This window comes from Cydia strobilella, chromosome 3 (genome assembly GCF_947568885.1).
Source record: "Cydia strobilella chromosome 3, ilCydStro3.1, whole genome shotgun sequence".
Classification (NCBI taxonomy): domain Eukaryota; kingdom Metazoa; phylum Arthropoda; class Insecta; order Lepidoptera; family Tortricidae; genus Cydia; species Cydia strobilella.
The window spans coordinates 4,402,099-4,427,438 of record NC_086043.1 but is presented as its reverse complement, the minus strand read 5'-3'; the positions used below and the strand labels follow the sequence as shown (position 1 = coordinate 4,427,438).

Here is a 25,340-nt window from a genome sequence, read left to right as displayed (position 1 = left end):
CACCGAAAAGCGGCTGGTAAATATCAAATGATATTCGTCGAAATGTACTATTGTATTGTATTAAGGAATAATGATGATGCCTATAACAGTTAATACTTTGTCTCGGATGGGTTTAATTCAAAAAATATTGAAGAAATATTTTTATTACTTGTTATTATTATAAATAAATGGAAGTGATAAACATACAAAAAAAATGTTTACAAACATTTTACATGACATCGCCATACATAAATGTTAGCAACATTGTTTGTAAGGATCATTATTTATTAATAGCTTATATTTTGATCATTTTTACTTTTACGATTAGCTTAAAAAAGAGTATCAGTTGACCCTTACTTGTAACTGGTTCCCGCCATCTTGAATTGTTATTAAAAGGCGGGTACACTGTGACAAGGGGCAGTTCGTGTACAGACGAGTTACAGTGTAGACGTTTTGGAATATTTATTGTAAATTGGTTGTTATTATGTTGGTAGCGAACGAATAAAGTTAAAATATTGGTACAAGTATTAGTTTTCATAATCAACCCGGTGGTAACCTAACATAAGTGAATAATAATTAGTAATTTCTTTGGTAGTTGACTGAATTCTTTTAAACGATCTTATAACGTTCCAGCGCTAGGATCACTTGCTGTTTTCCCTAACCACTTTAGTAGGATAAATAGTTGTGTGCGCTTTGCAAGGCAAACGGCTGACAACGTACATTACATAACAATAAGTAAGTAATTTACATGTGAAGATGCTAGACGTCATTAGTAATACGCTACTACATTACTTACTAAAAAGAAACAATAAAAATTAGAGGAACTAAAAGCGCATGGTTTGACAAAAATGTTTACTTTCGTCGCGTTACATTTCTATATATATTATAAGTCCACTGTCAAAATACCCATCCGGGCAGCGACCAAGCAGGCGCCTCTGTCACGCAAATAGTCAATGGCATCCAAAGCCTCTAGAGGTCACTGTGTCTAGGTGTACGCGTGAGTGGCGCAACGAGGAAACTGAAAATTTTGAGAAGTGTCACTATATAGGGCATAGCATATAACAATTGTTATAATGTAACAATTGTACTTAGTATTTTAACATTTGTCCTACTTGGAAATACAAATTTAAAAACATAAGGCAGCAAATTATAAAAATACTAGCGAGTAGCGACCCGCCCCGGCATCGGACGGGTTACACAAAACACTCTATTGATAGGTGATAACCGCATGAAAATCCGTTTAGTAGTTTTTGAGTTTAACGCCAGTTTTTAATATAACTTCGACAAATAAGGACTACCCTAATAATGTATGTTATGTCATACACACAAACAGACAGATATGGCGGCGGACTTTGTTTTATAAGATGTAGTTGACGATTTAATGACGGAATGGTTAGCCAGACTATATATAGATATGATTTTCGGCAGTCTTTCAATATAAATAAATAAATATTATAGGGACATTCTTACACAAATTGACAAATACATAGAAAACATCCATGACTCAGGAACAAATAGTCTGTGCTCATCACACAAATTAATGCCCTTACCGGAATTCGAACCCCAGGACCATCAGCTTCACAGGCAGGGTCACTACCCACTAGGCCAGACCGGTCGACAAAACCTCACACCTAAAAACCAGTTTCACTACTGGAAATAATATTTTTTTCTTGGATGAATCGTTGTAATTTACCTAATTGTTCTTAGAATCAACTTGATGCTAGGTCGACGTGATATTAAGGAAAATTTGAGAGCGAGTGTGATGTCGACAAACCACCGATTATATTATGTAATAACTGTGTAATAGATAAAAAAGCACATAACACATTTAAACCTCATTAACAAACATTCGTACTCATCACGCGAGGATCAGATCAGAATCCGGAACCACAAATTAATATGGACCCTTAACCATTCTCCACTAAGCCAGGATTGGACAGCTCTCAATAGTGTTTTCACAAATTTGAGGTTACCAAAAAGATGTGAGAACTATAAATTTTTCAACTCATTTGGAAATTTCTATATAAATCGGTCTCCATTATCCCGCGCACGTGGCCATTACGCTAACTACATGATGGTAGGTAGACGCGTAAACGTTTGGCTGATTGCGCCCGATTGCTATGTTTACAGCGGTGCGCGCGCACCCATAATGCGGTCTTCACATTGGATGCAAATCCGCACATAATGCCTTGATCACACGTACAGTCGGCGACATTCCCGGTGAACCACTTCAGAACATTTTTACCTCGATCCATACGAGCGAGCTAAACTCCGCCTCCCATAGAGATAACCAATTACGATGCATCTAGGATTCCTTATGTTAATAATGAAAAGGGTAAAAAAAGGTTATGAGACAAACAATAGGTAATAAGGACAGCTTATTAGTTGTTGTTTAGGCTAAGCTTCGTATCCCCATAAAGATAACCAATTAGGATGCATTTTGGATTCCTTATCTTAGTTTGCGAATGCCGGCCGTCACAAAGACAATGCACGGCAATAAACTTTACCTGAGCTAACCTTCTTCTTTCAATAGCCACATTTTCAAGTGCCATGCTATTGGTCATCACTTTTATGATATCGCCTGACCGTCTGCAAGACGTTTTTTAAACGATTTTTGCCCTTAAGGTTCATCGGGAATGTCCCCAATTGTACCGAGTACAGTGGCGAGAGAGTGCCCTCGGCCGAGTAAAGGCAAATGCTCACAAAGTACACGCGAACGAATGTTTATAAATATTTTATGTTTATGGCATAACACGGCTCTGGTGGGCGAGCGGATTATTTTTATAATAGCGGATGTTAACCTAGCTGCAAAATTGCATGGTCACTTTGAAATTAATTCATTCCGAAGAGCTGGCGGCTTCCTCGCACAACGTATCAGCATTGCGATACAGCGAGGAAATGCCGCCAGCATCCTTGGTACAATGCCTTAATGACGTCAGTGTTCCCTTACTCAAAACGAGATGCGATCCTCTAAGTAACTCGAGTTTGACTTCTTTTTCGGTCACATGCACTTTTGTGACGAAGTACTCAGTTCGGAAGCTATACAGGTCCGGTATACACCGCTCTGGCGTGTGAGCGGGACATCACATATATAAGCACATAGCGCTGTCTTCCTCACATACCGGAGCGGCGTGCGGAACCGCATTAGTGTGATAATCGCGTTACAGCCTTGCGTACAATGCGCACCCATAATGCGCGCGTTCGAGCGCATCCGACGTTTTTCTATGTGTTTCTTAAGGTCCCGTGTGGAAAAAGTGTGAATTACTTGAGTATAACAGGTTTTTCTACAGAAAAAGGCTTCATAACACTGTTTTAAATGACTTTAAAATCATTTATGCCGTATATTTAAAGGCATTTATAATTAGCCCAACCCAGGCCAGTATGCATACAGTGTTTCATTGCGTAGTTCCGTTGATCACTTTATGATTTTGTTTTTGTACGATATGGGAAACAAACGAGTAAACGAAACATTTAAGATGGGAGTACGTTCTCTTCATATTACCCATTTCGATCTTTAGGTATCGGCAGCTCCATTTTACTGAATGGCGCTGGTGCTTTCCAAGAGCAAAGATTGTGTATTCAGTTATTGTTTTTTTTTTCAAAATGGCGGAGTATTGGGGGTTCGCGAGGTATACAGCTCACAGGGACACTAGTTATCGCTTCTTTGATAACACGGAACCCTGACAGTCTTTAGCTACGCTCGGACTTCGCTTTCACTCTAATTAGAGCAGTGGGCCGCACGATATGCAGATTGGACAATACAATGTAACGCAATACAATAATGACATCTTTACACGTGATATTGGTCTGTTAAGTGAGCGGTGGGGCAAATAAAAGCGATGATAGCGCTCGACGTGACAAAAATTTTAACTTTTGTGAGCTCTGAAATTGCCTTAAGTAGGTGATACCTGCACCAAAAAAGGCCCATCGTTATAATTATAGGTTTTTTTAGGGTTCCGTACCCAAAGGGTAAAAACGGGACCCTATTCCTATTACTAAGACTCCTCTGTCCGTCTGTCTGTCACCAGGCTGTATCTCATCAACCGTGATAGTTGATGTATTTCTGTTGCCGCTATAACAACAAATACTAAAAAGTACGGAACCCTCGGTGGGCGAGTCCGACTCGCACTTGTCCGTTTTTTTTTAATGTTTAATATGAACTTACAGTTTTGCTTTTTATACGTTACATTGTCAGTTAAGTGTGTTGTTGTTGTTGTTCAGTGTGATCAAGGACATAGGTAAAAGCTTTATTAGTACGATCATTAAATCATTTAATGCAGGGGTCTTCAAACTATTTTACCTGAGGGCCATATTGTACCTCAGAAACTTTAGCGCGGGCAGGGGTGCGAAACTACGTGGTGGAATGTTATCGATCCCAGTGCGCCCTCACGAACGGCCAAGAGGGTGAAACGCCGGAGTGGGTTTAGTGGGTAGGGCCAGTTCTCCCCCCCTCTCGCCAAGAGAGGGAAAAGGAGCGGCGAGTCCCACACACCGTGCGTAAGTGCATTCCCACTCCGACAAAAAAAAAAAAAAACAAAAAAAAAAAAGGGGTGCGAAACTCCTCGCTTCGGTCAAACTCGGCTCCGTTAGGCTCCGAGCAATTATAAGGGCATAACTTGACGTCCCTTTACGTGCACGACCACAGATAAGATAATGATTTGAATTTTGGATAGTGCCATATATTAGAAAGGGACAGCACGATTCGACCTGAACCGCTGCCAAACTTCGGTTTTGTAGGAAGTTTCCTTTCTGTACGGTAGTACTATCATTTATTCTGTGGCGCAGGCCACCATCAGGCGCCATTTAGTGGTGCCTGGTTGCTGATAATCTCAAGAACTGGTTGTCCACGGGCCGGATTGGAACGCCTCGCGGGCCGGATTTGGCCTGCGGGTCGGGGTTGGAGACATCTGATTTAATGCATTTAATGGAAGCTATTTTAGGTGTGCTAGTAGGTATATATGTATGGATGAATTTTGTGCGCAATTGTTGGTAAGACTTAAAATCCGAGTTGAAAATGTTTCAACTGAGTGCATAGGAACTGAAAATAAGAGTTGCATGCAGACTCAAAAAACTTACTATAGGTACCTTCTTATTCAACAACGTTAGTGTACAATGTGTACATACCTAACTAGGACTACCTAGCATAACTATGCTTTTTAAGGTGTCCGAATGTTAATTATTTAAGAGTTGCTCATAATATTCAGAGATCTTTAAAAAACTGACTATAGCACCATCCCTTCACAGAAAACCGCAACTAAATCGATGTTTTGCAAATCACAGTCATGTCACTCTATAGAGGCTAAACTATACTTATCCATCAAACACAAAATTTTGTCTCCGTTCCGTGTGTAAAGGGGCCCACTGACTATCAGTCCGCCGGACGATATCGGCCTGTCTGTTGTTCGGAACTGTCAAATTTTTGTTCTAACTGACAGGCCGATATCGTCCGGCGGACTGATAGTCAGTGGGCCCTTTAAGAACAAATTATAAGCGTCAATGCCATTTTCTTAATATATTCTATTGCATTCATAGTTTTATGACATTATGACCTAGAATACACATATATTTATACTGGTAGGTAATTGCATGCGTCAATATTTAAAACTACGCCACAGTTCCAATAGGGGATATTACTGCAATGTTCTGCCACCAGAGTGCAGCACTAGCCTTTTTAGTAAACCATATTAGAGTAACTTAGACATACTGTACCTTTAACAGGTTTTTGACAAGTTTTCAGAGATAATAAAATATGACATTGATGCATCGAGGCGGTTTGTTTACAAAGGACCTACCGGGAAACGCGAATCTGAAATTTCGCTATCTGCCTCTATCGCTCGAATATGCAAGAGTGACAGCTAGAGGTTAGATAACGAAATTTCGATTTTCTTGTTTCGCGATACACCCTCAGATTGTGGTAGTGGTGCTCCCTAGGCAAAGTTTCGCGTAATATTCCCTATTGGTACGGTCAATAATAATACAAAATGAAGCGGGCAAACACATGTATATGACACGCTCGCTCTTATATTCTACAATCATAATACAATCCTGGACATAATATAAAATGTGTGTTTGATTCGGTTTAAATTCAACCTAATTTCGTTTTACCCATTTACTAAAATTCGAGGATTTGTATAGATATTTGTATATCTGATTTGGTGTCCCTCATCACGCAAAAAAAAAACCTTGTTACACATACAAATAGTTTATAACCTGGAGAAGGGCATTTTATTCTGGAATCCATCTCCTAAGTGCAATGGGGGTCGCAATTTGAGATGATTAGAGATGAGAATGGTTCACCTTCAACGAATTACACGCAGAAGATAGGGGGAAGATGCTTGTATCATATACCTACCTATTACCATAGGTATACTTCTTTGTGCCCGATATTATTGCAAGTGACTGCACTTATTTCCATCTTAAGGCAATTAGGCATGTAGAAAAACATGATTAGGTAGCTAACCTTCATTGTACGTTTTGTAGATACGGTTGAAAAAGCGTTCAGAAGCAGTGAGGTGTAGATTCATTGTTTTGCGACTATCTTTCTTGTGATATGTAAAATTATTAGGTCAGTTATATGATTAATTCCAAGATCACACAAGTTGGAGGTAATTTAAGGTAGTTTTTTGTGTTGCAACTTATGGCAACATCGTCTCTTAATATAAATTGAATGAATTAAAAAATACATTGCGAATTTGTAAATTGTTTGAATGTTTACACTAAGAACAAATTAAATTACTTTCTATGAAAATAATTTAATTTGTGTTTTTACAAGTAGACCCACTTGTTGTTACAAGTTGTAAGTGGGTCTATTTGTAAAAAACACAAATTAAAGTTACAACGGATGTTTGTTCATGTATAATATCAGGATCTGTTCTAGGGTTTAAACCTATGTTGCCGCTCTGTCTGTATTCAACAGAAACTTGCGCTACAAACACCTACTTCGATAAATGCCAAACGTGTTATCAATTATTTGCTTATCGATATTACTACACGTTTTAGTCGATATGTCCTTAATAAGGTCGGAGTCATGTCAACGAACTCGCAGACTACCCTCTTGAGATCGAATACTTATCGCGGCGTTAAATAAATATGTGATATGTGCTTATGTAATTGTGATTAAGCGCTTTACATGCCTTAAGGCACAAGTTAGAACCCGGCGACGTGTCGCGACTGCAGATGTTACAATTTCAACCCCGACTGCAGAACGGTAGCGCAATATGCAGTTGGTTCCGCATGGTTGCATTTTTATCACCTGTCACTATGCCTGTCACTTTCGGAATTACATATTTGTTAGAACGTGACAGGCGACAGGCATGATGACAGGCGATAAAATTGCTACCGTGCTCAGCCCGCTGATCTACGGCCTGTCGCTCCGTTGACTTCGTGTCGCTGACTTCGAATGGTATTTCTTTGAAATACATAGAAACCAGTCGTATCGCCGCGACGTGGCGCTGGCGTCTGCAATCGACAGGTCGCCGGGTTCCAACTTGTACCTTTCTTAATTCAGTAACAGACGACAGGGATGTAGCAAATTAGCAATACATACGGAGAAGGCCCAAACGCAAAATGAATTTGTCTTTATACCTAATAAATATAGTAACTATATTTATTATCACAGATAATAAACGATGCTTATGTTCTTTATCGTAAGTGTACGCGCCAAGGTAATGATTACGATATCATTATTATCAAACGTTGCCATTTAATTAAATAATAAGTACAAATCAAGATGTACACTTGTGGCCAGTCTTACGAGTACATCTACATATTGCCAAGGCTCAGAAACCGTTTTATTTTTCAAACTGTTTTTCAAATTGCAAATTTCTGACAACCGCCTTATTTAACACTTAGATTACTTAGATTTTACTTGAAAACGGCACATTTAAATATGATAAAGTTTTGTCCTACAGGTATGAGGAAAAGATATAAATTACACGTCGATGGTGGCCGATACTTCGGAGAAATTCGGCAGGAGGCAAAAAGAACGAGAGGCGAGCCGCAGCATCGTTCGCATTCCTGATTTATACACAAGGGCCGCCATCAGATATCAAAATTAAAGATGAAACAAGAACTAGAAATATTATTCCTTATATACCTAATCATTGGAATTGAAGATCCTCACTTTAGTTCTTCTTGTCAGGGTAGAGAAGTTCCACACAGGTTTAAGCTGGCTGAATGATGCTCGGGCTTTGTTTATTCGTGTTTCAATGTCGACAATACTGCCTAGATAGCAAAAGTCACTTGTCCAAAAGCATTGGAGTTGAATCGGTTGTGTTCTGGGTTCTGGCGCATTTCCTTTGTTTTTTTGTAGTTAATGCGCAATCCTTCCTTTTCAGCCTTTTTTGCTAGTCTGTAGTGTGCTATCTTCTGCCTTGTCTTGGAGTTGCTCACGCGTGGTTGCTATAAGGCAGAGGTCATCTGCGAAGTCGATATCCTCGAGGTCTTTTTCAGATGTCCAAGGCAAGCCTCTGCACATCACGTTGTCGAGCACCACCAGAAACAGAAGTGGGGAAAGCAAACAACCCTGTTTGACGCCTGCTGAGACATCTGTACTCTCGGTGAGCTTTCCCTTGTGAAGCACTCTACACGAAGATCCATGATAGAGTGCTTTTATAATGTTGATCAGCTTATCTGGCACACCGTTAAGCTTCAGAACCCTCCATATGCTGGCCCATTTTACGCTATCGAATGCTTTTTCAAAGTCAACGAATAAAGTAAAAACCTCACACTCGCAAGAGGTTGATCTGGTCCGCACATGAATGCCCTGGTTTAATCCTGCCTGTTCTACTCTGAGCTTGCTGTCAATCACTTTTGTTATCCTCGAAAGTAAGGTAACAGATTTAAACCCTTCTAGTTAGAGCATTGGGATAAGTCTCCTTTTTTGGGTAGTTTTATAATAATGCCTTCCATCCAGGATGTTGGTACTTGCTCGTACTCCCAAATGCGCGTCAGTAGTGGCTCGAGAATTTTACCGGTGAGATGCATGTACATCCGCTTTCAGAGCTTCAGCCGTGATCCCATCCTAACCGGGTACCTTGCCAGATTTTGACTATGTAACTGCTTTGATGATCTCTCTTATGCTCGGAGGGTCTTCATCAATATCGGACAGAGTCTGGCAATGTACGACTGTAATCTCTCTTATAGAAGTCGGGGCCCTAAACACTTCAGCGAAATGCTCAAATGATATTAATACTGAAATAAAACTATTTAGACGGATTATACGGATTAATACTGGTCTGTCCACTCTACACTCTACTGCCTCATTTACTCTCCTGCCCCCGTGTGAAACCAGCATAAGAGTCGCATAGCAAAATTTCAAGTATAATATTTGCACGTCCTAACTTTGGCTGTTCGACTTAATGTAAAGTTTGATCATGATCATGACTCACAATAGACTCAGCTGTGTCGCTTTTGTACTTATTAGTATTGGAAATTCTTTATATGCAATATCGATAACTGCATAGATACCTAGTTACCTACTGCATAATCAATACTCAGATACCTATATGGCCAACGTTTGGCGAGTCAGGAAAACTTCTCACTTCTCAAAACAGTTCGAATGCCTTTAAGAAGAGGCTACCGCAAATTTGTGAGTTTTTATATTGAATTTTAATACATTGTAGATTGTTATCAAGAGATGTAACTTCAGAAACTAGTAGTTCACAAACGCCCCTAAATCCTCTAGTAACTGAAGAACTGCTTTCGTAGACAACAATCGGCAAAAATATGTACGTCTCGAAAATTCGTGTTGGTTGGTAATGACAACATTATGTATTAGGAAATATTTGTAAAATGTAATTCGTTACATGAGTATTAGTAAGTAATATACCACACGACACCCAACACAACACGAAATGAATATTAACGATTGCGATTTGACACGCATCTGTTTCTTTTATTTGAGATTCGTTGCAACGGGTTTTCTTACAATTTCATATAAAACTATGACTACCAATGAAGGTAGTGATCATTTTAAACTTTATTGCAATGATATAAGGTCTACTAAATAGGTATCTTCATTGAAGATGTGTCTAGTTTTGTTGCTAGACAGTGGACACAGCGCTTTTCAGCCGTAGTTGTTTAGATTTAGATAGAAACGTGACTGAAAGTGACTCGTGTCAATATCGTGGAAAAAGCCTCTGAATCTGGACAGAAGATAGTAAAGTCGTCGTCAATAGAACTTGCATATAATGTAAACAAATATGACAGGTTTTGTTAGCGTTTGACACATAACCTAACATTTTTACGAAGGTTATTTTCCCTGAAATATTAATAATTAACATTTAATTTAACTAAAAATGTATGTAAATAAAACATTTTAGTATATAGACTGTGGATAAAGTTATTGTTGTCCTTTTAAAAAGCGAGATCACGAAGTAATGAAAGGAAAATGGTTTTTTTACATTATTTGCAAGTTCTATTGACGACGACAAGAACTTGCAAATAATACAAGCAACCAGAAAGCAAAATAATTCAGTACTTTGTAGCTACAAATGTGTGTGTGAATGTTCTTTTTCAAGCTGCGTGTCCTAAGTTAAGGTGGTCTGTTGTCCTAGCCATGTTTGCTATAATTGTAATTGTTATAAGATACAGTATGATGGAAATGTTGTCGCCTAGAGCGATAGCGGAAAGAAGCGGCAGGGATTTCAAACAATTCCTCGCACTGCCCGTTATACATTCCTTTCCTTTAAAGTAATTCAGCTCCTAGATTCTACGCGTGTCTAGTACATTAACAAGTAGCCTGCATATATAATTAGTATGCTATTCGCTAGATAATATGCACTAATAATACACAATGCATAGACCTATCCATACAGATTCGAAGACAATAGCGTCTGTGTCGTAAAATCTGCCGGGAATGTACAATCCACGTTATTCTATGTACATGCGCCTAACATTGATTAAACAGATGCCGTCATTAAAAAAACCCAACCGATTTGGTACATGAATTTTAGGAGCTTTGCCACTCCTTTAACGGATATGAATCTATTATTTATTAGAACTCTGAACATTAGATATCGACGGGGATAGTGCAAATCCGCGTAAGTAACTAGCACTGGTAAATACTGCGTATCTACAAAACAGCAAACTTTAAAGGAGAAGCTTAAAACGTTGAAACAGTATTATTTTGAAGGCTACTTTTTCCTTATTATATCTAAATATTCCAATGAAAGAAATCTTTGCATAACAGTAACCAAATATTGTCTACTTACACAAATATTGGGACTTGCGACATAACTATGTGTTACACAGGTTTCACCAGCCACAGGGTTCGAAAGGATAATTATCAATGATAGTTAACTTGATAATTACGGCGATAATTATCGTTAAGTATTTTTATGCCTGATAATTATCGATTTAATAATAACCTAAAATTAATCAATATAAGGTCAGTTTTTATTTGTACATAGCAAAAGACCTTATTCATTATTATTTTCCCCAGCCCCAATCATTATTTTTTACAATCAAAGAATTCAAAGAAAATACATAAATATCGCCCCATCCATACCTGAGATAATTATCCGATATTTATCGGATAATTATCAAAGATTATAATTATCAGGATAATTTCAAACCCTGACCGGCCAACAGCCAACAGGTCGGTTCGTTTCAACAAAATCGGTTCTAAGATATATTATTCAGCATTTATTTCTTTATTACTTTAGTTCAGTTAATTTTTGAATAACTCAATAAGTTCGTAAATTTTTTTTTCCAGTGTATTAATTCCTGGGTAATTCGGCTCTCAGTTTCAAATAAAGTCGCGTGGTTTTAGCCTAGTACTAACACGTGTCGCGGTAGGTATACTTACTATTTGTCATCTAACCTAGTTTACTTATACATATAGACACGACACGAATAAAGTACTATCAATAACTGCAAACATTATATATCATATATATGACGTTTTCAATCAAAAGATACCACATTGTCGCTTACCATAAGGACTAAAATTGCTTGTATCTTTATACGAAAAACCTGTCAGAGCGTTCTTATGGCAAGCGACAATGATGGTACCTTTTGCTTGAAAATGACACACATATATATATATAGGTAGACACTATTTTACAAAGAATTATTTTAAGATTAAATGGTACCAGGTAAGTAAATTTTTAGCGATAAAAACCACCTGCTCTTTTCCAATATATTTGTTGACTACGTTTCTTTTGTATTTCAATACTTACTTTTCGGTAAACAACCAAGAATATTATATTCCTATTATATTGCAAGAGACACGTGTCATAGAAAGGCTAGGTAAACTCACTGTATCAACGGCTTGCTATCTTCAGACATCCTTGTATCCTAATGCCACTTTGAACACGCACTAAACTCTACCTAACGTCGGTTCTACGTTCTAATACCTAAATAGAGAAAAACCGCACAGACTCACTAATACAGCTTGAATTTTACTACTACTAGTTATAGTCTAAACGCACGATAGGAACTAATTCCAACCATTACTGGGTCGTTATCTAGAATACTTTGAGTGGTTATCACCTACCGGGCACTCCTTCGCATTGGAGATAACATAACGATGTGCAAATAGGAGCCGATAATACTGGAAACATCATGTTGTATAGGTACCCGCCTGTTAGCTTAGGGGGCATTCCACGAGAATGTCCCTTGCGAAATGCTTTTGCCTTGTATGGCAGCTAATTCAATTAAATCCGTAAAGCTCGAGAATATACTGCCAATTTGTTTGCAGTCATGAAATATTACCAGACCCAATATCATTTTCTAAGCCTTTTCAGAACTATTAAAAGAACGGCGTTTCGTAAGGGACATTCTCGTGGAATGCATCATAGGCACGACTTTATCGAAATCTCCTTTGAATGGTTGAAAGTTTTTTGGGCTTATTCCAATTCTGTTGATTTCCGTTCTGAACAATAACCGTCTGATTTTTCCAAGAACGGGTGTCACTAAAATGGAAAATCATTTTTTTAAACCAAATTTTCAGTAAATAAGAACAAAAAAACTATACTCATCCTTTTCTTTGGGGTGCTAGTACTAGTGTAAGACAAAGATAGTATATGATTCTCTCTGTCTATGTTTGAAATGAGACAGTCCTTTGACAAATTCGAATTGGCAATAGTCTGTTTACATTGAAACGTTCGTATCAAAGAATACGTCATTAGAGGGAGTAGCGACAAACAGTTGGATAAAAATTTGTTTAATATAGGATAAGAAGTTTGTAATTATTTTGATACATGATTTTATTCCTGACTGTACCTCCTGTCCTTTACCTACACAGCTTACACTACACATCTATCAATCGTGTTTAAGACTAGAAAGGTCTTAAACACGATTGATAGATAAGCCCAAATTTGATGTGGTTACGTTTTTTTGTCGAATTCAATTGGTCACGAGACAGGAACGTTTAATTTCTATTTCAGAACTATTATATTGTCCCGGGGAAGGACATAGGGTAGTTTTTATCCCAGAAGTCATCCTTTAAGGGGGTGAAAAGGGGGGGTTGGAAGTTTGTATGGGGAATCGATAAAAAGCAGATTGGATAAAAATTAAGCTACCCAAATTACTAACCACGCAGACGAAGTCGCGGGCAAAAGCTAGTATAATGAATGGAGCAGCCTGTACCAAGTACCTATGCGCTAACCTGGTTCTTGTTTGCTCTGCCAGCCAATGTGATATCAGTTTGTGATTTTTAGCAGTTTCACTCACGTATTTTTAGTCACTCACGCGACATGTTTCTAAGTTAGCTAAGTTAAAATGTCTCACGATAGTTTAAATTCGATCATTATGTTGTTTACGAATTAGACGTGTAAGTATTGTATTGTATATTTAAGTTTAAGTACAGTATCGAGACAAACCAATCTGGTTTAACGATGCTTTTATATCAAATATAATGCAATCGTGATTTATCTCAATAAAAATATATAAATAAAAGTCAAACTAAGGGGCATAGGTTCAAATTGTGTACAAATATTTTTTATAATGTCAATATAAAGAAAGGAAAAGGGACTACATTTGTATGTAGAAGCCGCCCTACACTATCCCTGCATTGTGATTTAAAATGTTAATAATATATTATAGTCTCATTCAAACCAACGTGATATCATATCACTGATATGATATGAATTTAATCATGAGCTTGTCAATCTGAATGAAATGGATATTACGATTAAATTATTCCATCTTTATTTTAATCGATGATCAAAAACCTGAGTATATATTATATTACTTAAAGGTCCCCGGCAAGCTCGGTTCTCCATACAAACGTAGTTACGCTCTCATTTTAAAACGAGTAGCTAGTTTGCTCTGAAACTTTGTACTTACAATAAGATAAGGTACCTATATCTATGTCTGTAATTAGTTTATGTATCTTCAGATACCATAATTAAAAAAATACAGCGAATTTAAATTTTTCATACAAAACCTATTTTTGCTCTATTTCGTTTGTTTTATATAAACAGGAGCTATATAAACTATTAGTCTCCTTCGTAAATCTGACGACAACTTAAAAGTAATTCGATAATACATCTTTTTAGACAGAACCCTAAAAGCAAAACCCCGTAACTATTAGTTAATTAGATTTATAAAAATATTATTTTAGCTACATTTCAAAAGTGGGAGCTTTCAAATTCGACTAATTACTATTACACGATAGTACGCACATTATTTGTATTTATCCGATTAGAGTGATTAGATACAGCTACTACAAGTTCGAGTATGGATAAACATAAGGATTATAAGTTTATTGTTTAGATAAATGATAAGTGAGTTCAATGCACAGCAGGCAGTGCACACGTGCTTGGTGTTTTTTATTTAAGGTTCCGTAAAAACGGGACCCTATTACTAAGACTCCACTTTCCGTCTGTCTGTCACCAGGCTGTATCTCATGAACCGTGATAGCTAGACAGTTGAAATTTTCACAGATAATAGCAAATACTAAAAACAGAACAAAATAAATATTTAAGTGGGGCTCCCATACAACAAACGTGATTTTTTTGCCGTTTTTTGCGTAATGGTACGGAACGCTTCGTGCGCGAGTCCGACTCGTTTTTAAACCACTATGTTATATAACAAACAAGCGTACCCTACGGTCGTCTGATGGAAAGCTAACACCGTAGCCTCTCGGTTCCTTTGGAATTTTCGACTCCTTACTTCGTAAGTATGTGATTCAATATTTTGCCAGGTTAAGAGACAATAGACGGCCTGGAAAGTCGGAGAATGCATCGGACTCAAATATTAGACAATTTAAAATATTAAGGCCTCATTCATTTTGTATCTTAGCAGTTATTACGTCTGCTTACGATACCATTTTGAGCGTAGGTGTCTATAGCTATACGTTATACTATACTTATGTATAGTCAGCGCTATAGAAAATGGCGTCGCTGCGCAGTTGCGCCAACGTTGCGCCCAGCAGCAGACATAGTTGACTAGACGCCGACGCTCGGGAGACGCTAGTCAGTCTAGTCACGCTAGTGTTAGGTGGCCCTTAAGGGGCATGGCACACTGCTTCCGTGTGCGAGCCGGATATCCCTATAGTACGTGCATAGAGTTGTTTCGCTCAAATTTCGAAGCGACGTGCGAATCGGACGCAGTGTGCCATGCCCTTAAGCTGCTTTGAGTTGCGACTGTTGCGAGTTCGAGTCTTGCCCGACATAGTTTTTTTTTCCTTTATTTCTAAAAACGCTCATGTTTAAAATTAAAACTACTAAGTGTTATCTCTTGGCGACCTTGGCGTGCCTATTTAAGTTTTACTGAGTTATTAAAGTCTAGACAAATTAAAATGAATCACTTAAATCACTTTATACAGAAATCGGGATACAAAAAAATGCACGAGTGTCGTGGAACACTCGGTTGGAAAGAAGTTAAGAAAGGATCATGACGGAAAACTTACACTTTTTTCACATCACATATATGAGGAAATCATTTTCATGTTCATGGAACACTCGTCACTCGGTTGGAACGAAGTTAAGGGTCGTGACGGAAACTCGCGACGGAAAACTTACACTTTTTTCACATTACATATGAGGAAATCATTTTCATGTTCATGGAACACTCGATTAGAACGAAGTTAATAAAGGGTCGTAACGGAAAACTCTTACACTATTTTCGCCTAGCCCCGCCTAGATCCGCCAAGTCCGGTTCGGTTACTATCCGGTATCCGACCCTTATTTTAATATCCGGCCGGATACCGGATAGTAACTGCTTGATTTCGGAATAAACAAATTGCATTAAAGAAACAGTCACGGTCATTAAAACAAATTAAACATTCCATCACTCACTTGCACGTTCACTTGCACAATGCGCACCTAAAAACCGAAATGAAGGCATAGTTCCGCCGGGCGAATATTCGGCTGCAGGATACTCCGGATACCGAACATTCGGCCGATGGTCAGGCCGAACATTCGGTATCCGGCCAAACAACTATCCGTTTCATCTCTAGGTACCGTGCGATTAGGAACTTCGTTCCAAAACTTCATTCCAAAAAATAATTACGTTTTACGTTTCCTGCAGAGTTTATAAACGTTTTAAAGATTTCGAATACCGTGTGGTGATATTACAATATCAACAAAACATAAAAGGACACCTTGCTGTCGTAATTCAGGTAAACATGATGAAGTCATACAGTTTCAGTGTCAATATTATCATGAACAGTAATTATTTTATTTTTTATACATTCATGTGTCTAAAATCATCACCGTCTACCGGAAAAATCTAAACCCTTTAGTTTGCAGTGAGAATTATCGCATGCCTATCGTACGATTGCGATGTTATATCATTTCCATGTTGTTGTTTAATAAGAGGCGTGTGTGGTAGACCAGCGGCTGAACCCATATACAGCGCCCACAAAATGTTCGAGCTGCTGAGGTGAAAAATAATAAAGAAACCGGCCAAGTGCGAGTCGGACTCGCGCACGAAGGGTTCCGTACCATTACAGAAAAAAACAGCAAAAAAATCACGTTTGTTGTATGGGAGCCCCATTTAAATATTTATATTATTCGGTTTTTAGTATTTGTTGTTATAGCGGCAACAGAAATACATCATCTGTGAAAATCTCAACTGTCTAGCTATTACGGTTCATGAGATACAGCCTGGTGACAGACAGACAGACGGACAGACGGATAGACGGACGGACAGACGGACAGCGAAGTCTTAGTAATAGGGTCCCGTTTTTACCCTTTGGGTACGGAACCCTAAAAACAAATGTAAATACATTCAGCTCTTTTCACAATATTTTGTATTGTTTAACTTGGATGCATTTGACGTGCGCAGACGTGTGTAACGTTTGCTCATTAATATACTGTTTTGAAACCAGCAACCATAAGACAATAGCGTATGCAACGGTATATTACATTACAGTTCAAATACAGTCATCGGGTCATCACCAACTCATGTTCCCACTTCCCACTGCTGATTCTGATTCTTTGATTCTTGCGGCAGCTCCTGCCTTTCCTGCAGCAAGGACTAGGAACAAAAGACTACGAGGGGGATGCGATGTTGAGGTTAAGGCCGTTCCATCGGTTTGCCGCTGTCTCTGTCACATTTCGCAAGAAAGAACGGGAAAGATCATGCGCGCCAAGTGTCAATTTTGATCGAATTTTGACGATTTTTATTTATTTTAAAAACGTTACCCTACAATATCGAAATTCGAAAGCTATGAAATTACTATTTAAGTTAAGATTGTTGTTTCTTCTTTTTTTGTTTATAGTATCACATAATAAATAACCGAGTAAAGTTGGATTAAAAGTCCGAGGTAGAGGTTACTTTGGGAATTAATTGTATCGAGCGAAGTGTCATAATTCGTGTACTTATCGGAAGCTATGATATTAAACATAATATAGTCAAGAACTACATATATTTTTTCCACGTCTACGAATATCAACGCCTCTTAGAAAAACAGGATCATATAAGGAGGTTTTTCGCCTTCTGGCTCAGGGAACCGCCTTAAGAAAGGGCCACCCCACACTAGCGACAGCGTCTCGTCAACGCTATGGAAAATGACGTCGCTGCTTACTATGATTTGTAATTAAATTCCAAAAAACTAACCTCACTCAGATCCTTTTTCTTTCGTAATAATGGAAAATATGTAAAGAAGTAAACTCAAATTTCCCTTTTACATACTCTAGCATTTAAAATAAATAGATGTATCCTTTTAGCTTTGTTTAGTTTCTTAAAACATACGGAAAAGAGAAAAAGTGAGGTTAGATTATTGGAATTTAATTATAAATCAGTTTAGGGCTTGCAATTCCAATATTCGAATTTGTCGAATATTCGACCTGAGGGCCTACCGCGAGCCACGTTCGACGTGTTGCCTCTCTGTCACACTTGTAAATTCGTACGTAAGTGTGACAGGGAGACAACATGCCGAACGTGGTTCGCGGTAGGCCCTCTGTTTTGATATTCGAATATTCGGTCGCTCAGGTCGTATTTAATCCTACGACCCCCTATTTTCCCACACGCGTATTTAAGGCTCGGCCAAACACAAGGCACGACGCAGCGCCGCGTCCGCGCCGCGTGATGCCTGTTCAAACAGGTCGCGCCGGCCTCGCGCTCTTAAGTCTCTCAACACGCCCTCATCGCGCGCGCGAACGCGGCGCGATGCGGGCGTGACTCGCGCCCGATACAGCAGCATACGCGCGCGGAAGGTTTCTCATTCACGTCCGACTGATGTGTGACCCAGCGTGCCGCCGCGGGCCGCCGCGTCCGCGCCGCGTGGCCACGCGCGACGGGGCGCGATGCCGGCGGGACGCAGTCTGTTTGACGTCGCTAACCTGTTAGCATGGGCGGCGGTCGCGCCGCGCGACCGCGGCGCTGCGTCTCGCCTTGTGTTTGGCCGAGCCTTTAACCACTCAGTTACCGCTTCATAATTAACTTACATTAAAAAGTAGGGCTCCCGGTATCCGTGTTACACGCCGAAACGAATACCCGTGTTCTTAAGCCCGGCGGTACTAAGAACCCGGTTTACACGGAACCGCCGGGATTCGAAAACGTTTCGAAGGAACGTTCTCAAGAAACGTATCTCAGACACGTATCTCCGTGTACACGGGTACTTAAGACCGTTCCGAACGGGTCTGAATACTCCGAACCAGTTTGAGCCAATGTACAATGGTAACAAGGTCCACTTTCCACTATTATTATGTTGACTTCAGATGAATTCGTTTGTCGTACGATTTTTAAAAGTAAAACTTTTATTCTATCGCCCCAATTTATTAAGTTAACATTAAAACCTCGATTTTAATACCGTAATTCGAATTAATTTCCGAAATTTTTTAGTTAAATGCCTACAATCCGAAAAAAGTTTCACTTGCATCGTGGTTTCATAAAACCGCACAATTACTTTTTTTTAATTGTTTTTAACCGTATTGATAAAACATAGGTACTGAGCCATCTTCCTATGTTTAATAGTAGGTATATATAATTCTTATTTTAAACTATTTATATAATTTAATAAAACCGATTGCTTCTAAGCTAATTACATAAATTTGATATCGATCATAGTTTTTTTTTATAATTACATAATGGTATAGTATTTTTTCGTTAATAATAGGTGTGCAGACAGAATACAATATTAATTAAAAATAACAGTTTAATTATTTTGTGGTTATTTTTATCTCGGGTATTACTGCTTTGCGAAAACAACAAACCTGCCAACGGCGCAAAAAAAGTTAGGTACACAAAAGCGGGATTATCGAGTAATCATGCTCAAATGAAAAGCAGAATTTTACCCAAGAACCATAAAAACACATACTACCTTGGATAACTTGCGATAATATTGCTAAATACATTAAGATAGATCTTTAAATTGGTAATCATTCATAATTCACTTTGGTCACTTTCTCACTAGCGTTCAGGTAATAAAATTAAATGGTCCATCCATCCATTGTTTTCCAATATCCTTTTGTTTGTCATCGTCGAAAACATGTAGGTTCCCAAACTATTATCACAAGTGTCACCGCCAGTTATAAGCTTTATGTCGTTGTAATAAGGTCAAAACATCTGCACAAGAAAATGTTTTCAATTGTTTTGTAGCCGCGCCGCACTAAAAAGCGTTTTACTATGGTAAGAGGTACCTACAGCAAAAACAATTAGAATTTATTGAGAAGGTGCAATTTTATCAAATTGATTTAAAGTGTTTATTAATAACTAGCGACCCGCCCCGGCTTCGCATGGAGAGTCAAGCATAATAAAATACATTCTGTAACAAGTATTCACATCGGAAGCCCAATAATACTAAGACTTCCATCCACCTGTCTGTCACCACTCACTAGGCTGTATCTCATGAACCGTGATAGCTAGACAGTTGAAATTTTTACACATGTATTTCTGTTGCCGCTATAACAACTAAAATTTAAAATTAAATTTTGTACGGAACCTTCGGTGCGCGAGTCCGACTCGCACTTGTCCGGTTTTTTTAGAAGTTAATAATGGGTTAATTATTCTTAAAATATAGACAGACAGCCATCGCGCACTTTTTTGTAAACTTTTTTCCACCATACATTGTGTCGTTATATCTCAAATAGATTGGGCAGCGTTTCCGATTAAGCTCCTGGTCAGCGTGATTTTTTCTAACTTCATTAGCAAACATCGTCATATTTCTACCAATTTAAACAAAACCTTAACAAAATATACACATAAACATTCCCAAAGAAAACCTTCATTCACAGGTGAGGTCTGGTTATCGCGAACATACAGACAGACATACGGACGCGGCGGGGGACTTTGTTTTATAAGGTGTACCTACACTACATTATATGACAAGAAATACAATTTCATATCATGTTCTCAAATTAAACTAAAAATAAAGAAGCAAGTTAAAAATGTATTTTTTATAAATACTTACCTAATGCCAATTTCGAACATTAGTTTGACTTCCTGCCTACATACTGAACTCGATGGTTCTAATTTTTTTTTTTAAATAACAGGTTTTTGTACTAGCAGGTTTTTATTTTATTTTATTGCTAACCCGCAACGTAAAAAAAGTAACTATTTAAAGTGCTATATAAAATACTACTTTGATAAGAAGCGTGAATACTCGTAATACCTATTGCAAGCAAAAACTACCTGCTCAAGAAAGGGTTTTCTAAACCGTTTATTGAATTTCGACTCTATGACCCACGGAATAAGGTTAAATATGACAGAAACTCGTCATGAATCTTTTGTCTATTCATTTGTAGCTGGCGTTCGTTCCTTCGCTACTATCGTCAAGGACGTGTCCGGAGCCACGGATAAATAAGATACGTATCTTCGAATACCCGTTTATCCGTGTACACGGGTCTTAACTACACGTTTCTTAATTAAACGTGCGGAACGGGCCAGAAAACCGTTTACGTATTATTCGGAAACGGGTATTCGAAACGTGTAAACGAAACACGGATTCGACCGCGAGCCCTATTAAAAACCGGCCACGTGCGAGTCGGACTCGCGCACGAAGTGTTCCGTAACATTACGCAAAAAACGGCAAAAAAAAAAGTTTGTTGTATGGGAGCCCCACTTCAATATTTATTTTATTCTGTTTTTAGTTTTTGTTGTTATAGCTCCAACGTGGCGGCAACAGAAATACATCATCTGTGAAAACTTCAACTGTCTAGCTATCACGCTTCATGAGATACAGCCTGGTGACAGAAAGACGGACAGACAGACAGACGGACAGCGGAGTCTTAGTAATAGGGTCCCGTTTTTACCCTTTGGCTACGGAACCCTAACAAAAGGCAATAATCTGATCATAATACAAATTACAAATAATTGCGCTCTCATGCATTATTGCATTACAGAGATGCGAATGTCAGACCCACGTCAGCAAGCACGTAACTCTTTAGAGAGTCAATTTATTTGCAATCAGTTCAATGGCACGAGTTTCGTTTAAATAAGGTATTTGGGCATCGAGCTTAGCTCGGCACGGAGTTAATGCATAAAGTCCAGAGGGCCTACCGCGAACCACGTTCGACGTGTTGCCTCCCTGTCACACTTACGTACGAATTTACAAGTGCGACAGAGAGGCAACAAGTCGAACGTGGTTCGCGGCAGCCCCGCAGAGCACACTGGCTGCGTGTGCGTAGCCGTGCACGTGCGCGTGTGCTAATGTGTTAGAGCCGTGCACGCACACGTCACGCAAGGCTTGTTTTTTAGGGTTCCGTACTCAAAGGGTGAAACGGCTATTACTAAGACTCCTCTGTCCGTCCGTCTATCTGTCACCAGGCTGTATCTCTTGAACCGTGATAGCTAAACAGTTGAAATTTTCACAGATGATGTATTTTTGTTGCAGCTATAACAACAATTACTAAAAACCGGCCAAGTGCGAGTCGGACTCGCGCACGAAGGGTTCCGTACCATTACGGAAAAAACAGCTAAAATTTCACGTTTGTTGTATGGGAGCCCCATTTAAATATTTATATTATTCTGTTTTTAGTATTTGTTGTTATAGCGGCAACAGAAATACATCATCTGTGAAAATTTGAACTGTCTAGCTATCACGGTTCATGAGATACAGCCTGGTGACAGACGGACAGACGGACAGACGGACAGCGGAGTCTTAGTAATAGGGCCCCGTATTTACCCCTTGGGTACGGAACTCTCGGTGGGCGAGTCCGACTCGCACTTGTACGGTTATTTATTAATTTTAATTGCCAATAATATTATTTATTAGGGATAAACAGTAAAACTTGTTACTTATCTACATATATTATATTAACACTAAAATTTTCAACATGGGTAATAGAAACACGTAATAATGCACACATACATACATACACACATACATTTATGTCTCTGTTTGACCTAATGGTTGACTGGTAGAGAATGCCTTTTGGCATTAAGTCCGCCTTTTGTACATTTCTCTTTGTTTGTGCAATAAAGTTTAAATAAATAAATAAAATAAATAAATGATGGAATAACAACAAGAAATTGTTAATACACTGGACCACCAATTTAGGCTTTAAGAAATATCAAAAGGAAATTTAAATTCCTACTAATATGCCACTAATAATAAATATACACTTTAAAGTAACAATTAATATGTTACCTTGTGGTTTCCTTAAAGTCTTATATGAGTTATAGATCTATTATTGATTTCTAATCCTTGTTACCATAGTCATGAACAGAGCCCGGAATCCTCGTAGCAGATTTGAACTGTCATAGGGACTTCTCGTTTATCGACTTCTGATTATACATAAGTATATCGATAAATACAGAATACAATATGTAAAAAAATATGATTATGAGTAGAAGTAAACAACATGCAGTCTTATCGCGAAAGATTATAATTTATAAGAAAGAATATTATTGTTGAATTTCTATTTATAATTTCCTAAAAGTTGGTATCTAAAGGTTATCTCAAAGAGATAGACTGCATGTTGTTTACTTCTACTCGTAATCATATTTTACATATTGCATTCTGTATTTATCTATATGTATACATATGTATAATCGGAATTCGATAAACGAGAAGTCCCTATGACAGCTCAAAAATGCTACGAAAGTTCGGGGCCCTGGTCATGAATATGCAAATAATAAATATTTCAGTATTAAATCTATTTAAAAAAAATCGGTCAAGTGTGAATTCGTTTAACTCGCGCATTGAGGGTTCCATACCAATTTCAATTATCTCATGTAAAACATGAAAGACTTCTGACCAGAAGTATACTAAGAATAATTGTGTTCAGCGACATCTATCAGCAATCGGATGTATGTTGGTTTTTCTGGAATATTTCTTTATCATGTGATCCAATTTCGTCAATTTTTGTTTTACTTATTCAAAATAAGGTGTTTTTAGTGTAATCTCATAGAAATTTTAAGTATTTTATTTTATTTATTTATTTTATAGCTATAAAATAAATAATAAAATAAAAATAAAAAGTAATAATGTTTGGGGTATTGATAAGAAAAAATATTGCCATCACTAAGAGCCTCCCTCCCAGAGGGCAGGCCACAAGCACAGCAATATAATTTAGTAACAACTATAATTATTTCCCTATGATGCTGATAATGCAAAACTACCGTGAGACACAGATATAATAAATATAATAAAATGGGTTACTCACAAGATTGACTAAATATGACTATATAGTTCTACGTAATAAAAGTACAGTAAAAAAATATTTCTTCAATTATTTATTACATTAAGTCCAATCAATCATAGAATAGAATAGAATAGAATAGAATATTTATTGCTCTCATGTTGGTGTACAGGTCATTAAGTGAGTCAGGATTAAGTAATAAGTTTCCCTTGCTTACATAGTGCTTCTAAGTATAAACTAACACTGTATGTTATGCAATTTAAGAATTCAGTAATACAATTTTTACTTACTAAAATAAAGTATAAGTTTTTATTGAGTAGACACGGAATTTAATTTAAATCAATAAAAGGCAATAAATTTACATGTACCATGGGATCTCTCGCGAAACGTATCGTATGTATTATTTATTTTTATCGGTCACTATAACTTTTAAACTGTCAAAGGTCCAAGGTGACCCAAAACCGTTCTGCTGTCTAGAAATAGAGGGCTGAAAACTTACCCGTTTCCGTTATGTTTTTCCTGATCCATCACTTTATTTTGCACTAAACACCCAGGAGTTTCTGACTTCTCCGCTACGTGGTGAGCCTCAACATCGTCCAGGATCGCCGCCCGATCCGCGTTCGACTCGTTCAACTTATCACTCGACAAACTGTTAGCTTTATACCGCCCGTTCAGAGGCGTCAGACCTTTATCACTAAACGAACCACTCAAACCGTTCAGTTTCGTATCTATCTGCAACTTTTCGCTAATTATATTAGATGACATTTCGCAGTTCGCACCAAACACACTACGTCAGTTCTGTCAATCTCAGCTGGCACGGGCGAACTGACGTGCGGTGTGTGAAACCAAACGTTTTGCTAGACTTCGCGCGGCAGAACAAAACAATAGCACGCGACCTAGTTCACGATGACATTGCCCTCCACTGCTATTTGTGGGGGCGGACGGACATTCGCATCTGGCAGTGTTAACGGCGCGTGACAACAATGGTTTGAAAAAGTTCGACAGTTTCTTTCAATGTCAAAAACTAGGGTGAAGGCAAATCGCGGTCTATTGTGAATATACGACCCATCTTAGTTAAACAATTACTTCAGTGAGGAAGTACCTTTTTCTCTAATAATTAAAAAATAGGAAGCGTATTTTCATTCACAAATGCCCTATAATAGAGATGAGACAAAAACATTTCTGACAAGAAGCATTTCCGTTTTAAGGTGAAACAAAACGCTTTTTAAAGACACTTGTGGAGGAAAATGGGCGCGAGGAATAAAATAGTTCCAAACAGTTTTATTGTGTAGTAAACTGGTCCACAGTCACAAATATCTCTGTTACCCTCAATACATATAGAGAAGTAGGTACTTAAATAGGTACCTAATGTCGTTACTGACT

At 38.1% G+C, this 25,340-nt stretch overlaps 1 protein-coding gene across 2 annotated transcripts in view; it reads right to left on the bottom strand.

Moving 5' to 3' along the window:
- Window positions 1-25,086, bottom strand: part of LOC134755618 (proton-coupled zinc antiporter SLC30A2-like) — a 34,160-nt gene extending 9,074 nt beyond the window's left edge. The window contains exon 1 of one of the 2 annotated variants that reach the window (XM_063692108.1): window positions 24,457-25,086. In XM_063692108.1, the coding sequence (XP_063548178.1) occupies window positions 24,457-24,722 (266 nt within the window). In that variant the 5' untranslated portion in view covers window positions 24,723-25,086. Of the gene's footprint in view, window positions 1-12,241; window positions 12,388-24,456 lie in introns of those variants that run through there. The other variant, XM_063692109.1, reaches the window with a different exon arrangement.
- Window positions 25,087-25,340: the final 254 nt, after the last annotated feature.